This window comes from Labeo rohita, chromosome 9 (genome assembly GCF_022985175.1).
Source record: "Labeo rohita strain BAU-BD-2019 chromosome 9, IGBB_LRoh.1.0, whole genome shotgun sequence".
Taxonomy (NCBI): domain Eukaryota; kingdom Metazoa; phylum Chordata; class Actinopteri; order Cypriniformes; family Cyprinidae; genus Labeo; species Labeo rohita.
This window is the reverse complement of record NC_066877.1, coordinates 15,280,566-15,297,774: the sequence shown is the minus strand read 5'-3', so window position 1 is coordinate 15,297,774 and position 17,209 is coordinate 15,280,566. Positions and strand designations below refer to the sequence as shown.

The window sequence follows — 17,209 nt, the reverse complement described above, 5'->3', positions numbered from 1 at the left end:
TTTCTATCATATTTTCGAACTTTTTGAAGCATGAAGTTTGCTTGAGTGAACAATAATGAGAGATCTAATTATAAAAAAGTATCTTAATTTTAGAGATGACCAACATTAATTATCAGTGATCTATCCCTATAATAGTATTTACTCAGAATATTTCTTTGATGAAAGCCATATTGGTTTTTGCAAAGAGTACTTCTTGTTTGATATTACATGGTTCACTAGTCAACTAAGGTCTCATTTGATAACTTTTTTTTTTTTTTTCAGTCGTTTGTTTTCTTTTCACACAGAAAGTATTCTCGTAGATTTTCTCATAAAATTAGGGTTGAATGATTGATGTCACATGGACCATTTTATGTCCTTACTACCTTTCTGGGCCTTGAACATGTCAGTTGCATTGCTGTCTACACAGGGTCAGAAACCTCTTGGATGTCATCAAAAACATCTTAATTTTTGTCTTGAAGATGAACGAAGATCTTAAGGGTTTGGCACAATATGAGGGCGAGTAATTAATAAATTTTATTTTTAGATGAACTATTCCTTTAACAATAGGCCTTCGCAGGAATAAAAAAAGCCATCTTTGTATTTGTAATTTTGTGGTTTGTACAAAGAGGCATTGAAAAAAATGCCCCAAACATTGAATGAAAACAGATAAATGGAATTTTATTAATACTATAACTTTATTTTTAAAAAAACGTTTCCTTGGCATCTCAGCACAATTTTACAGTCTTAAAAATCACTCCATAAAATAAAATTGACACTTAAGTAGCAGTGGAAAATGGCTTTTGGCCATTTAAGTCTATTCTCTGAAAGAGCATAATTAGAAATTCATCTACTCTAAAATTCAAACTAAAACTTGAGAAATGAGCAGTCCTCTGTTAATCTTCAAGTTAAAAGTGAATTCTGATGTCAGGAAAATATCTCAGCAAATGTCCTCATGGCAAGCTATCATCAAGATTACAGAGCAAGCGGGACTGCATGTGGGTCACAATGTTTCTCATCATTCCGCTCAGATGTTCGTGCATCAGGCCCAGATGGTTGGGTGAACAGCGACCAAGTTCCTCTGAAGTCAGGCGTCCACTAAGGGCTACCACATCTGAGAGCAAATCACTAGATTCATCTTGTGATTTGTTCTCCTCAGCCATCTGTTCAGAATCTACTCCCACTTCTGATGGTTTGTCTTCTGCAAAAAGTTGAGTCATAAGTTAAATTACCATTATGTTGAATGTGTCACCAATCATGGATTTGACAAGAAATGAAATATCTAACCTTGAACCTCTCCTGGAGTTTCTTCATCTTGGTTTTGAGGAAGCTCCATCTCTTCGGGCTCAGATGTCATTTTCTCCATTTCGTCAAAACTCTTCAGGTCATCAGAACGGCCTTTTCTCTGTACGGCCAAATGTGAGATGTCAGAACAATCTTCCATAATAAAGGGGAAGATACTAATGTAAAGATGATGCACATTACCTGCTGCTCATGATAGGTTTTAAGTGCTTTCCTCACATTGGACAGCTTAGGTGAACGAATAGGAAGAGACTTGATTTCACTTGGGGTAAGTGCACTCAGATCTCCAACCGTTTTAATGTTTCTGGCTCTAACAAGCTGACCAAAGCCACGAGGCCTAAACACAAAGAGGAATAAACATATATGCCAATTAGTTACATTCTTAACATTAACACCCCAGAAAACAACCTTCAGATCTATGATCAAATCTACTGATGAGAAGAAATAGCTTGTACTGTTTGGGTGAAGAAGAAATGGTATGTGTACTGCCATTGAGAGGTCTGTCAGCTGCACCACTCAAACAATACTTGAATGTATTTGGAGTTCACAAGGATATAAAATTTAAATTGAGGCATGAACTTAATGAACTGAACCCAAGCTGTATTGGATGGGGAAAATGGGTGATCTGGCTTACCACATGTTGGAGGATATCTGTGGTAAAACAGCCTCTACAGGTGTAGAGCAGCCAACAAGTGCTGGATAAACACAATCTTTAGCAATAGGACGTGGCTCCTGGCTCATCTCTGAAATCTATGATTTAAAAAAATAAATAAATAAAAGGAACATTTTAACACCATTTCCACTTAGAGCTTCTGTTCGAATAAACTGAAGTCTGATTTAACTTAATAACATGACAAGTATTAAACATTACCAACTTTAGCAGTGTTCATTTTTCAGAAGTAATAAAAAATACAGCTGCAAGCAGCAATTACCGGGGTTCAAGCGCTTTAATTTGAAAAAATGTTATGTAGCAAGACTTCATCCACCCAAATCATGATTTAACGCATTTTCCAGTTAATTTACCATAGAAATATTAAGTTTAATGTTTATGATTGTTATAGTGCTAGCTGTGGTCTGATCTTCTTAAAACTTTGCATGCTTGTTTAGAATCACCTGTCACATGAGCTCAGCAGGTTTTGTGAAGTTTTGAGTTTTTTTTAGGCTTTTAGATAAATTTGGACTGGCCCATTCTGGTTCATTTCAAATTTTTTTTCTTCCTTCACCAGGCTCATGATCGAATCTGAGGAGCGAGTTTTGTCCACCGTGAGCCAAGGATTCCAACGACATAAGACACTTGAGTCTACGACTGACAGTTAAAGAGTTTCTAGCAATTTCGTACTTTTGATCACTGTAGCGCCCCCGTCAGGGCGACTGGGGCGAGCCTTGGTGACATTGTGAGCGGTGGGAGTACTACCATCCCTTCAAGTTTCAAGTCTCTATGACTTATGGTTTGGTCTGCACAATCAGTTTTACGTGGAGATTGCTGATCCTTGGCTACTCTAACAATTACAACAGGGTTTCAACGCTATGTGCTTGAACCCCTAAAAACTTACGTTATTAACAAGCAAAATATATCAAAGTTATATAAACAGGGAAAAAAATTAGCAATTTAAGTGGAAGGCAAGAAAATAATTACCAGGCATTTTTTGGAGCTTTTGGATCCAGGGCTACGGAGGTTACGTGGACTTAGACTTGTATAGCCTTTTGTGGGTGTAGTAATATACTGTAATAAAATGAAAGACATTTAACAATCGGCCATGAATAGTGGAAACTGAATCACAATTTTAAATCCAAGATGTAATGATCAGTTAACTCATATTGCACACCTTCGACTGTCCACTCAAGACTTTTGACCGAGGTGAGCTTGTGCGAATAACTGGACTACGTCGATCAATATCATCAGCCAGTTCTTGATGATAAATTGGAGTTGCAAAAGACACTCGACGAGACTGCAAAACAAAACAAAAAAGATGTATAATGTTTCACAGGAAGCGAGAAATATGCTTACATTACATTTGTTTCAATTTGTTAAAGGGATAGCTCACCTGAAAAAATGAAAATTGTCATTAATTGTCATGCTCATGTCATTCCAAACCCATAAGACCATCAATCATTTTCAGAACACAAATTAAGAGATCTTCCAGGTTTAGAGCGACATGAGGGTGATGTCCAATTTCCTAAATATTGAAGTGTATTGTCAAATACCTTATGAAGGGGGGAGGGTGTATCCTCTTCACATGTTCTCTTCTGTCCCTTCTTCAGAATACTGGTAGATGGAGAAGCAGATGGTGACCAGGCACGAGATCGGGTTCTGCTTGGACTCTGGCCAGGCTCTAGTTCACCACTGAGAGCGTCCAAAGGTTTAGGCTTGGGTGGAGAATCCAAGCAGGCTCCAGAGGTACTACTTTGAGGTGGCTCTTCTTGTGCGTCCTCAGGAGGATCCCGGTTGTCCAGCTGAGTATCTTCATCCTTCTCGACAAGATCAACATCCTCATCAAGCAATTCTTTGTTGTTTGACTCTTCTGACAACATAATGTTTTCTCCACTCGGCTCTGAAACAGCAAGGTCTTCACTTTCCTTCACTGCTGGGTTAATAGCATCCTCCTGCTGGACATGGGAAGACTCTAGTTGCTCCTGGCAAATAGGTGCATCTTCCACTGGGCGACCTTGACTTGGAGATGTGTCTTGAGGTGTTGAACTCTGGAGAGGTTCTGCACTTACTGAAGTGTTTTCTAATCCATCATCTTCTTTGTGCTTTTGACTACCTGTGCACCCAGAACTCTCCAACTCATCTGTCTCTGCCACCGGTATCTCTAGATGCTCCTTTGCTTCATCTGTCAGTTTGGATAATTCAAGTTGTGCTTCTTCCTCTTTTTCAGTCAGCTGAGAAACAATTACCCCAAGCTTTGCAATGGGACTTTCAGAAGGCAAAGCCTCAGATGGGAGTTGTTCGGGCAAGGCTGAAAATGGCTGAACATCAGCATCCGAGACATCTGCAATTGCTGAGCTCTTGCTTTCTTCTGATACAGATGTTGACAGCTCAGGTTGAGAATTCAAGGCATCGGTGACAAGCGGAACCTCCTCATTTTTCAGATCCTGCGATTCTTGGAAGTCACTGTCCTGTGAGAACACGTCACGGTTGTTTGAGAAGCAATTGCAGCTTCTAGATCGTCTACGTCCACGTCCCCGTCTGGTATGGGGGCATTTACGTGAAATGTCAGGCTTTTCATTTAAATCTTCCAACCCAATCTGTGAAGATAAATTTAATTCTTCACCCTCTGATTTCTCACTAATGGACCCCTTCTCATCCGTATCAGTTTCAGTCTTTAATTTTGTCTCAATTTTGATATCATCTGCTCCTTTGTCAGAGGTAATCTGTTCATGTTGTACACTATCAGGGGCAAGGACCTCTTCTTTGTCCTCAAGTTCTTTGGTCTCAATGACTAAAATATTCAAACTAGTTTCAGATTCTGCCTCATCCTGTGACATCTCCATTGAAACATCAACCTCCTCCTTATCTGGCACCATTTCAACTTTGGGTTCTGCGGCAACTGGTAGCACCTCTGTGGATAATGGTTTCCGAGGTCTCTTTTTAGGCCTAGGTCCATCATCACGGCTATCAGAGTTTTCAGACTCTGTATTCTCAGTAGGGGCCAGTAAACCTTTAGATCGTCGAGTTCTGTATCTACCATGACCTTCGGAGGAATCCTGGCTTGCACTTAACTCCTCTACAATTACAGTTGATGTGGCATCTCTAGTAGAGTCAGTCTCTTCTTCTGCAGTTCTCCTCCTCATAGCTCTACCCTTCACCGTTGTCAGTGTTTGAGAGTCCGCCTGACTCTCGTCTTTGGTCTGCGAACTAGACATCTCCAGTAATTGGGATTCAGATCTCCTTGTCCTTCGTGTTCTTTGTTGGCTATCAGCCTCAGAATTGGAAACAGGTGTCTGTGAAAGTTTCTTTCTCAAACTGGATGCAGCATTTTGAGGATCATTTTGTGAGTTTTCATGTGCTTCCTTGTCTGTTGATTCCTCAAGGTGTGCTCTGGTCTTCCTTGTAGGTCTACCTGGTGACAGACTCCCAGACTCACTGAGGGCTGGCAATCTGTCTTTGCTTGGGCTACCTGATTGAGTTACAGGAGAACTCTTGGAAGGGGACCCAGTCTGGCTTGCCTCTTTATTTCCAAGCATAATTACTGCCTGTGGAAGTGCCTGTGAAGACTCTGCAGAGGAAATCTGTGAATTGTTTTGGCTAAGGTCTCCTTTTATTACTTTATTGTTCAGCTGGTCTCCTTCAACTTTACTGTCCTCAATAGCCCTACTTCTCCTTCTTCCAGTCAAAGTGCTACTTGGTGGAGAAAGAGTGGGCTTCTGTGTATTTGTCACCGCAGAGTCTGCAACTGGTTCTTTGCTTTTCGGCTCTCCTGGATCTTCCCCTGGGCGTACAGGTCTACTTCGCCGTCTGCCTGACCTTCTTGGTTCTTGACTAGCTTGAGAATCAGCCAGACTCTGCGAATCTTTTTCAGGAGAGTCTTGTTCCTCTACACTGGCTTTAGACACAGGACTGGTCTTAACACCTGATGGTTCTCCAGATAATTGAGTCTGGGTATCTGGGACCACATCATCCTCTTCCTCATCTGTAACTTCACTACGACGACCTTCTGTTGACATCTTATCTTTTGCTGACTCATTTTGAGAGGATGGTTCAGTGCTGCTCCTCTTTCGAGATTCCTCAGTGTCCTCTTTTGTAGTCTGAATTTGTGAGTCACTTTGAGAAGCCTCCAATGCCTTTAAAGAACTCAGTCTACTCGATTTGCGGGTGTGTGGACCAGTAAATGCAACTCTTGCAGGGCTTGGTGACTGCCCTTCAACATATTTCTCTAAGGTTATGAATGACTGACGCCTGCTATTGGTTTTAGGTGGTGTGCCTGATACCATATCAGATGAACCAGAAACATTTGGGCTGGTCCCCTCAAGTCCACTTTTCTCATGCCCACTCACATCAACTGAGATGTCACTGGATGGTGACTGATTCTTTTCTGAAGTTTGATCTTTATTTTGCGTAGCTTTCTCTGGCGTTTCTACGACTGATTTGGTGCCTTCTTGGGTTACTGTAACATCTGTGGTTGGTTCCTCACTTGTGTCAACCTCCTTGGGGGCAGGAAACAACATTAGAACCAATTAATACCCTTAACAGAAAGCATGCACTCATATCCTCCACATAATCAAAACAGCAGTGCCATTGTTTAAAAAAAAAGATGTTTTACATTTAGCTCAATATAAGCCTCTTCCTCTGGTTGATCCTTTTCAGTGTTTACCAATTTGTCCCTAAAAAGAAACATTGTTAACAGTGGGTAAATAAATAATAAATAAATAAATACTTCAGTGAAAAGAACTAAGCCATAGTTCCAATACATACATGGACTCCTCTTGACTCTGAGAATACTGTGAAAAGACTGTGGTGTCAAGGGAGGCATCCAGGTTATTATACAGCGCAGGAATGTCAACCCTTACGCAAACAAAATCAAAGCAGAAATTAGTCAAGACATCAGTAAAACATTGGTCTTAATTTCTTATTTTGCAAAATTCACTTGAATTCACTACATGGTGTTTGCATATAAATGTGTATTAGTGTGTTTACACAACAACCCTACAATTATCCACCGACTGACAATTTTTTTTTTTATCCCCAAAAAACCTAAACGGTTTCAGTTAACCAGCAGTAATGTCTCTTAACCAATGCAGGTGTTTTGCAGTTGGATGTAAAAGTGAACATAAAAGTCTTCATTTTCTCCCAACATGAGAGCCACTGAGGATGCAGTGAACTAGCTGTGTTTTTAGATGGTAACACATTAAATACACCACAAAACGATAGAGAGGTGAGAGAGCAGTAGCTCATTATCATTTTAAGAGCCATGCACCAAAATGGGTCAATGTTGTTTTACATTACCATTGAGGAATTTGAACCAAAGTACGTTCACATGAAGACCCTAAAGAACTATACCAACTTGTGGAAAATGGGTGCCTGATGTCCCCTTTAAAGAATCTTAATGGCGACATCTAAACTACCAGACTTTGACCACAGGCACATCATCACTAAGCTTAACTTTTTCATGAAATGAAAGGGGAAAAAAAAAAAAAAAAAAAAAAAACAACACCTTAAAGCCAAACGTACCGTTTAGTCCTTTTGACCTCTTTCTGGTGCTCTGTTAGCACTCTCTCCTTTGTCTCAGGTGGAATAAAAACAAAATCAACTGATGCCTCCTCCTCAATAGCATCTCGCTTCAGTGGTTTGGGTGATCCAAAATCCAGCTTTACCTAGAGAGGCAACAGGTCATTTGTTGAGGGACCTTGTTGCTAATTCAGTGTCACAATTGAAATGTTCAAGTTGCATTTTACACAATCATACTTACAGACACTGGTTTTGTTAGAGTTACAGAGGCTCTTCCTTTAAGCTCTTCTGCCCTCGACAGAAGAGAGTCCCTCTTTCCTACAGAGGTCATCTTCACCCCACTGACTTGAGGGTCCAGCTGAGAACTCTCACCCTTATTAGAGAACACAGCATATTTAGAATGAACACTTTACTGTTTACAGCTCTGAAGAACAATCATTTGCACTGGATGAAACACTGAACCGTACCGAATACTGGCCACTGCAATCATCTGGTGCATCAACTGCTTCAAAACCAGGTAAAATCAATGGAGTCTTTTGCTTTGCCTGACTTAAAACAGACCTGAGGAAAAAGAAATACATACACACAGACACAGTTAAAACAACAAATTTTAGGACAAGCATACTTACAGATCTGAAAATGTGCATAATTTACACAAAATTCCCCAAAATGGCATGAAAGCGTACTTGAGTGGCTCAGGGTAAGTCAAGGCGAGTGCATTTCCAAAGGTGGCGTTCCAGAACTGTGTGACCACAGTGCGAATTTGCTTGCTCTTGTGTGGAAAAAGCACACAGAGCAAAGGCGACAACACGGCAAGCATCTCATCGTCATGCAGAGTTGACTGTGTCTGAAGGCAGCCAAGCAGGTCCGTGGCCAGTTTCTCCAACTGCAAGATAAACAGCATATAAATCAGTCAACCTAACCATATACATATGACTAAACATCAGACCTGTGGTTTTGATTTCAAATTCACAGCTGGGTAATTTCTTACCTTGGGTCCTAGTGTTGCACTGAGCTTTGATGGTTCATCATGACTTTTATAAAAGAAAAGCAGCGTTAGACAATGAATTACGACGTTTAAAATATGAAGGATGAGAAAACGTCACACACCTGGAGCACTGTTCAAAAAGGTGTGCGAGGGGTTTGGTGAGGGTGGTCAGCACTTCTTGTATGAACGTAGGCAGTGTGATATTAGTGAAAAGAGCTGACAAGTTAGAGAGCAACGTCAAGCCAACTGCATTTAAAACTCCACCGTTGGACTCTACAGATGCTTCTGAGGGGTCCACAGAAAGGAACGCATCTAGAGTCTGTACCAGGAGAGTGTGGAAGGTTGAGAGGTTCCCCAAGGCTTTGCTTCTCTTGCGTACCCAACTTAATGGTGTATGAGGAGCTATGGATTAACATGAAAACATGGTGACACAGCGCCAACACACAACTTTGCATATTTGAAACTGAAGCAAAAGTCTTACATTTCAACTTCTGCTGGAACTGTGGGGTGTAAGGTGAGAAGTCCATACTCTCAATGATGATCTGCAAAATATTTGCTATTGCATCTAGCATAGACAGATTCTAAAAAGAAAAAAAGAAACAATTAGGTGCACAATTGAATAAATCTTCCACATTTATTACACACTTGCAAAGGCCATACTTTCAGAGCCTCGCTGTCAAGAGAGCCAGAGATCTTGGCACACAGCTCTTCACAGCATATGTTCTCCTCCGCTGTGGCTACCAAAGCTGAGCAGCGTGCAAACGCCTTGTAAAGCCTGGACCACGTGTTGATCATTGCCTTCTGAGTGGTCTATTTAAAAAAAAAAAAAAAAAAAAAAAAAAAAAAAAAAAAAGTCAATGTCAAATAAGGGTGTATGAAGTATTTGTATTATACTGCAGAAAGCATCTGCATGAAAGATAAAATGATCTCTTACTTGGGGCAGTGGCGAACCAGGCAGCAGGTGAATAACTGGGAACATCAAGGCACTGTAAATGGCACTGAAGTTATGCTCCAGAGCATCTCCTTGATTCACTTCATTGGTCTGTGTTGAAACAATTTGTCATTTCTTAGTCAATACAAGGTTCGTCTGGCACAGAAACACACATTCATTCTACAGTACCGATGATATGATTTAGTACCTGAGTGATGGTGTCCGTCAGAGGGTTCACCACCACGCTCCACATCCTCCAGAGCTGTGTTTTGTTCTTAACAGCCTCTACACTCCCACTAATTGCTCCTAAAACAGCCTCTCCAAACGCCAGGGGCGACGTAGGTCCACAAAACCCACAGCTCACAAGAGTCTCCAGGCTAGAAAAAAACCTGTCAGACGCAAGAAAAAGTTGCCCCAGTTAACCAATGGGAACAGAAACAAGTACTATTCCTCTTTTACAAGTTCTATTGCAAAAAAAAAAAAAAAAAAAAAAAAACTCAAAACAAAAGTTTGGGTTACAATATTCGGTATTAAAAGACTTAAAGGATTTATGCTTACCTCTCATCTTCAAGAAAGGATGAGAGCTGGTTACTCTTGTAGAAAATCAGTATTAGGAAAAGTGCAGGCGTACCCTAAAAAAGATGTGGAAAATCTTTTTTTTTTTTTTTTTTTTTTTTTTTTTTACAGTCATGATATGTAGACATGCATGAATTTAAAGGGTGAAAACTATACAAAAATGTTGATAAATTCAGCAAGGCTTTACAATAAGGGGTTAAAAAAAAGAAAAAAAAAAAAAAAAAAAAAAGCACTTACATTCAACACATCCATGTTTGCCACTTGATAAGCGGCAGAACCAAGCACCTTCTGAGGTATTCCCTTAACAGTGGCTTCCAACAAAATCTACAGAAATTAATGAAAATGTGTTCAAACAGCAGGGTTAAACCAACTACCCACATTTTTTAACTGAATACACTAAAAAAACTAATCCTTGACATTTAAACTGAGGCTTTTGAAGTCTTATGCTCACCAAAGCAGCATTTATGATTAAAATGCAGTAAAAACAGTAATAGTGAAATGTTTATGATTTAAATTTTTTTTTTTTTTTTTTTATTTCAATACGTTTTAAAAAGTCATTTATTCCTGTGATGGCAAGGCAGAATTTTCAGCTTTAGTATACATAGTATATGTTCAGCATGCAAGACTGCAGCTGGGTTGTGTAACACTTTCAGCATCCAAATCATTTAGCGGGTCATTTTCACTATGATGTGCCATCTTACCAGGGCCCGTTCGGCAGGCAGACCATCTGAGGACAGGATAGATTGCAAAGCCTGTAGAAGCAGCGTGAGGACCTCTGATCCCTGTCGTTCCTTCTTATTACCTGTTGTTAACAGAAACTTTCTAAATTACTATGAGCCAGTATCCACAATACAATATAACAGTCTAAGTTCTCTCTCACTTTCTTAGAGAGTGTAAACGTTAACATACCGGCTTCTATAGTTGTGCTGACAGAAGAGATCAGGTTGCTCCAAATGAGATTAACAAGCGCTTCTGTAAAGAATAAATACTCATTTCAGGTGATGGACATGGACAGCATCAGCATTTCATTTATTTCCTGATGATCTCAATAATAGACCTTTGCTTTCAAGCAGGCCAGTAAGAGAAACAGCCAAGACAAAATTTAAATTGGTATCATGACCCATTGGCTAAATTCTGCATATTATGTTGAATACCTGGAGCATGTTTTCCCACGGTAATAAAGCCTTCTTTGCTGGCTGATATGAGGGTGGAGGCATGTCTACCGAAGGAGGAAGGGCTGGTAAAGAGCGGGTGCGTCAGGGGCTCTGAAAACAAACAAATGGCACACTGACACTGTGAGCATTCAAAAACTGCAATAATGAGGTTCAGTATACCAGGCTGTATCCAAGTTGGATCCACTTTAACACAAAATAAATCACTGACAGAAAACTACTCTAAAAGCTCAGACAATATATATGACCCTGGACCACAAAACCAGTCTTAAGCAGAACAGGTATATATGCAATAATAGCCAAAAATACATTGTATGGGTCAAAATTATCGATTTTTCTTTCACGCCAAAAATCATTAGGATGTTAAGTAAAAATCATGTTCCATGAAGATATTTTGTAAGTTTCCTACCCTAAATATCTCAAAAAAAAAAAAAAAAAAAAAAAAAAAAAAAAATCACATGCATTGCTAAGAACTTAATTTGGACAACTTTAAAGGTTATTTTCTCAAACGTTTGATTTTTTTTCCACCCTCAGATTGCAGATTTTAAATAGTTGTATCTCGGCCAAATATTGTCCTAACCTAACAAACCATACATCAATGGAAAGTTTATTCAGCTTTCAGATTACGTACAAGTTATAAAACAACAAACCACAACACTGACCCTTATACACATACCCCACATACACGCATGCTTACCCAGACTGAGCTGAAGATTTTCTCTAGCTGCTGTGACTGTAATCTCTGGACCCACAAGCCAGTGCAGGAGCATCTCTAGTCCCAGAAGCTGAATGGAGCGGTAGGACTGAGCCGCCTGCATACTGCTGTTTAGATTTATGCGAGGAGTAGTGCTTGGTGTACTGCAGGAAGGAATGCCTGAAGAACAGAAAGATTAAGCATAAAAAAAAAAATAATAATAATAATAATAATAATAATAATAATAATAATAATAATACATATAGGTAGGGTGGGGTTTTGATTGGATGGAGGCAGATCTGAGCCTGCAGTTAAATGTGGAGGGGAAGAATTTAAGCTGACTGGATGAATGAAGTCGTCCAGCAAAATGTTACCAGAGAAAAGTCCGTCAGTTCAGAAAATTGATTTCGGTAAACTAAGATAGAATGAGAGAAATTTAGCTGTACCTGATTTAGGGGTGTTAGGGGTGCCATTGCTTGGGTTAGGGGTTCGAGCAGGTGTAGTCGGGGACGGCAGTGGAGAATCAGAAGGAAGTGTGCTGTGCAGCAGTGGCACGCCAACCTTTAAGAGAAAGTGATGGAAAGAAGGGATAAAGATACAATGCTCTCAGTAACTAATATCACCATGGCCATACAACTATATGCAAGGACCAAAAAGCATTATTCATCAATGTAAGCACAGTAAATTTTACCTGCTCAAAGTTGGCAGACAAGTTGGGTCCAAGCTTGACTACAAGGTACCACCACACCTCCAGCTTGGTGAGCAGAAGAGCTTCAGTCCTGACTTGGATAGAACTGAGTGGCTGCATGAGGAGCTTCAGGCGCTTGCTGCTGCACAGGATATCTGCTTAAAAGAAACCATTACAGCTTAGAAAACAACCGCTGAGAAAAAGGAAGAAGCTTAAAAAAAAAATAATAAACCCATGAATGGTTGCAATCTGGGTCTAAAAGATTCCCACATCTTTTCACCAATGAATTTGAGGTTACTGAATAATCATTATTTAACATTCACTCAAATGCAATTTCAACCAATGCTAAAGCAAACCTAGAGAAATTTAAAAACTTTCATGCCTTTCTACAAAGCAAAATTGTGCAATTTTCTGCAACTGGCTATTACACCTACATACAAAGAATATACTTAAAGAAAGAACAAACTTGCCTGGATTAAGGGCGAAATTGTCAATGAGGCTCTTCCAAGCTATGAAGGCAATCTTCTTAATATTAGGAGAAGAGTTGCGGAAACCCAACTCCTCTAAATACAGCAAGGAATTAATGAAAGCGCCGCCTTTGTGGAGCAACTGAAAAGAGACGCATACAATAGAAACACATACTTATCCAAAATGACAAACACAGAACTGAAATAGTGAGACCTGTTTGGTGACCAAGTATCTTACCTTCCCCAGAAGTTTCACAAACAGAGGCCACAGCTTCAGCATATTAGTCTCATTTTTAGAGGCAAACAGCTTCTGCATTTCAGGGATGAGCATCTAGATGCAGCAGAGCATTAGAGAAGCATTATGGTTATTTATAGACTTATTTAATCACAACAAAGAAAACTGTTGAATACACTTACAGAAGACATCATTGGTTCTACAATGGCTGCCACTTCCTGCTGTTTCTCCAGAAGAAGAGGCATGCCCAGCTCCAGGGCTGCTGCTGCACGCAAACGCACTTTATTGGCTGAGTGAACCACCAGAGGAATAACCAGCTTGGCCCAGCACACGGCTCCAGCAGCCATCTGAGATGGAGCCTGCTCCAGCAACCTGATGTTTGCCACAAAATCAAAACTTAGCATCTCCGTAGCATCTCCAGTATGAACAGCACTACCAAGAAAGAGAAAAATATGGGGAATTCCAACAAACCTTATTATGACATTGAGTGATTCGTGTTCAATAAGGATGGACTGAACCTCTCTGGTCTGCATGGCCTCCAGACTCTTCAGAATCTCTGGGGCCTGAAACGTAAAAAGCAACATTTTAGACCAAAAAAAAAAAAAAGCTAAATGGAGGGGGAAAGAATGATAAAAAATATGGTTTATGCATGGTAAACAAACCTTTTTGGATGCCACCTCTGATGGGAAATTCTGTTTTGAAATGACCCATAATGCTCGAGTACAGGTAAACTTCTCTTTTGATTTCACCACAACATTACAGAGCGTAGACAGTATATCTTCTGAAATATTTGCTGCAAAAAAAATGAATAAATAAAGATTACAGATGCAACTTCTCACACAAAGTTAAAAAAAAAAAAAAAAAAAAAAAAGTATATAAAAAGTATATTTTAAAGAATTCAACTACTATACCTGGTATGACTGAAACGATGTGTGAGTGGAAGACACAGAATCCCAAAGCCTGCAATGCAGCCTGACACAACTCCTCATTCTCACTGGAGATATGAACCTGAAAAAAAAAAAAAAAAAATTAATCTGCAGGGCTGATGACACAGCCAAGACATAGCTTTCTGAAAGAATAACTTTTTCTTATTTATACTATACATACTCAATTACATTCAAAACATTCCAGTGAGTTTCGTAATGCACAGAGGACACAAACTTACCAAAAGGACTTTACTTAGACGTGCAAAATGCTTTACAACCACAGGGAGAAACTGTCGTCCTTCCTCTCCATTCAGGCGACTAAGAAAGAAAAAGAACAAAAGTCCCATGATTAATCTATAACTTCCTTTAAAACTTGCTCACTAGACACATGAGAGCCAATGAGGTTTATTTTAATGCAGTGCGCAAGTACATTTGAGCTTTCACTTACCATATACAATGCACTCTATATACAGGGCTCTAGACTGCAACAATTTTTTTTAAATGTGCGAATAAAAATTTGACATGGTCGCATTTATGCAACGGCATGGTCTGCGTTGCTCCAATGCGACTGCTCTGATCTATACAGCGCAAGCTGCAGAGCCATGACACATTTTAGCAAGAGTCAAATTTCACTGATCACGTGAAGAGAGGCACTTTCAGTGCGAGCGCCTTAGGTGGAGAGCCTGGTTTATACTTTCCATGTCAGCATGGGAAGCAAGGGAAAGACTGCTTCTTAAACCAGAGAAGGTAAACATGTTGGTATTCTTAAGGGAAAAAACATACAGACAACCAGTTTAGTTTTACTTTTCTTTTTGTTTTCATTTTGAAAAGTTCTCTTTGCCGTTTACCTCCCATTATGCTAGAGGCTTTCTTTTGAATTTCTTTGATTTAATTGATTCCTCAGAGTTTGCTAAATGTTCTGCAATGTATTAGTCGGTATATAACATAGCACGTGGTGTATGCCATGCTTGTCTTATTCGTTTTCGTTCATAAACGTTAGGCAAGCTAGTTTGTCAATGTAGCCTACTGATTTATTAGTGTTTTTTTTTAATAACAACGAATCCATCGTTCAAACATTTGTTTTAGTCTTAAAAGGTGAAGGATGTATGGATGTAAGCAAAACAGATAATTATCTTTTCTCGTAAAACGTGACACCAAGATCGCAAGATCTTGAAAGCATCTGAAGCCCGGCTTAAAATAGCAAGAGAGTAACTCCCGTTCAAAAATTCAAATCATAAATAATACTAGTGATGAAAAAAATGTTAGTTGAATGTTACCATATAACTATAAACTATGATAAAAGTTCATCAGCATGCATTGATTAATCCGATGTTGTAACTTAAAAAAAGAAAATTGCAACCAATTTATGTGCTCCTGCGACTGAGAAAGTTAGTCACAAAAGAGCGATACTTATGTGAAGAAAAGCCTAAGTTAAATGTTCATCGTTTAAAACTATTGCATCTGAGAATTTGATTAAACTAATTAATTCATATGGATTTCTTTCATGATCCCTTTAGGAACTTTAAAAAGTGTAAAAATTGTGGAGGAATGAACTTTTAACGAAGGAACAGAAACCTCTCAGGTTTCATTAAAAATATCTTCATTTTTGAGTAAATGACAATTTTCTTTGGGGTGAACATCACTTTAAACAAAAATTGCTTCTGAATGCCAATTTTAAAACTTTAAAAAAAGCACACATCATGAAGGAGACATGCATTTGACTAAAACCTACTACACAGACAGACACCAGAACCGTAGGTGAACACTTACTTTGCAATGGTGATGTAGGCATCTGTCTTCTCTGACAACCCGGCTGCTTCATCTTCCAGACACTCCAGAAGAGGAAGGAGGCTGGCACTAGATAGAGGCACCGCTGCCATCATCCTCACAACCTGAAAGACATGAAAGCACATTAAAGTGATGCATAGAGCACTAACTACAAGGAAGACAAAACAAAGTAATAAAATGTAAAAACTCATTTTTAAAGGAGTTCTAGTTCAGTTGTTTATTTAGAGCATGGCTTTTAAAGCTTTTTAACTTCAAATAACCTTTTAAAAACATTTTTAAACTCTGTCTTTTGGACCTGTGGGACCCTAGAAAGACTCCCACCTTTCACCGCCCTGGCTGAGAGTTGTGCCTCATGTATTTGATAATCTGTAAATCATATTTGATAACTAAATGCTATGCATAAATGTGAACGTGTGAAAAATGATCATTTCAACGATTTAACACATTTGTTATAAGCTGGAGTTAATCAACGCATGCAGGACATCGTGTTCTGTCGATGCACATGATATCTCTAATCATCAAATAGCAATAATGTCTTAAAATCAAAACTAATGGACGTAAATTGCGTCGTTTTTATCTCATTACTGACACGTTTGGTAAGAATAAAACCTCACACGCATCTTGCATGTGATGTTTAGCTAGCCAGGTGCACGAGAGGCTAATAACAATACGCCATCGGTTATTATCAAAGCTCTCTGCCAAATATCATAACGTATTTTCTTTTAAATACTATTTTTGTTACTGGTGGGTGTGCCCTAGTGTGTTGAGCTGCCCGAGATGCATATTAGCCCATATTGTCGTCTGTACCTTAAAGCTATTGTGTAATCATGTGCGTTGAGCCTACAACTTGTGGGCACCTCGCTTGCAGCAAACACAAAGATCAAAATGTGTCGTTTATTGAACCCTTTAAACCGTCGTGTATGCTTTTGCTCGAATCAATCTAATCCAAGAGGAACTTTCCCTACAAAGGCTGCAGAGTTAGCGAGCTAGTTACCCTCATCATGTTACCCACCCAATCAACAGACACAACTCAAGATGTCTCACCTCGCGCCTGAGGACACGCTATCGACCACTGAAGGCGATTTCATCGACACACGACCTATATCAGAGGAATCGGGGGAGTTATACAACAATGTTTGTAAATGATCAAGGCTACGCTACGTCTGTCCACTCCTCGCTCCCCGCGAAAATGCTGGCGCCAAACATGACGCGTTGAAAACGTCACCTTCAACCCCACGTCAACTCCGCCCTCTCATAAATTATTTATTAAGTGAATTAAGACAACTTGAATAAAATC

At 39.5% G+C, this 17,209-nt stretch overlaps 1 protein-coding gene across 1 annotated transcript; it reads right to left on the bottom strand.

The window, feature by feature from the left end:
• Positions 1–644: 644 nt before the first annotated feature.
• Positions 645–17,124, bottom strand: rif1 (replication timing regulatory factor 1). The gene is made up of 36 exons (XM_051119172.1): positions 16,957–17,124; positions 15,895–16,016; positions 14,364–14,442; positions 14,110–14,206; positions 13,861–13,991; positions 13,670–13,761; positions 13,381–13,570; positions 13,202–13,294; positions 12,967–13,105; positions 12,500–12,651; positions 12,255–12,369; positions 11,812–11,988; positions 11,097–11,207; positions 10,852–10,914; positions 10,644–10,744; positions 10,180–10,266; positions 9,925–9,998; positions 9,575–9,755; positions 9,370–9,477; positions 9,096–9,245; positions 8,917–9,016; positions 8,558–8,837; positions 8,439–8,481; positions 8,134–8,333; positions 7,915–8,008; positions 7,689–7,820; positions 7,451–7,593; positions 6,695–6,784; positions 6,543–6,603; positions 3,484–6,426; positions 3,105–3,227; positions 2,915–3,001; positions 1,913–2,028; positions 1,462–1,615; positions 1,264–1,381; positions 645–1,177 (listed from the first exon to the last, which is right to left on the bottom strand). The coding sequence occupies exons 2-36, from the start codon at positions 16,005–16,007 to the stop codon at positions 930–932; spliced, it is 7,185 nt and encodes a 2,394-aa protein (XP_050975129.1). The 5' UTR covers positions 16,008–16,016; positions 16,957–17,124; the 3' UTR covers positions 645–929.
• Between the last annotated feature and the right edge of the window lie 85 nt (positions 17,125–17,209).

Coding starts and splice junctions, on each gene's coding strand:
- rif1 (XM_051119172.1), bottom strand. CDS start 16,007: ATGATGGCAGCGGTGCCTCTATCTAGTGCCAGCCTCCTTCCTCTTCTG. Junction 13,571..13,669: donor TCACTCAATGTCATAATAAG/GTTTGTTGGAAT, acceptor GGCAAACATCAG/GTTGCTGGAGCAGGCTCCAT. Junction 11,989..12,254: donor CCCTAACACCCCTAAATCAG/GTACAGCTAAAT, acceptor TCTGTTCTTCAG/GCATTCCTTCCTGCAGTACA.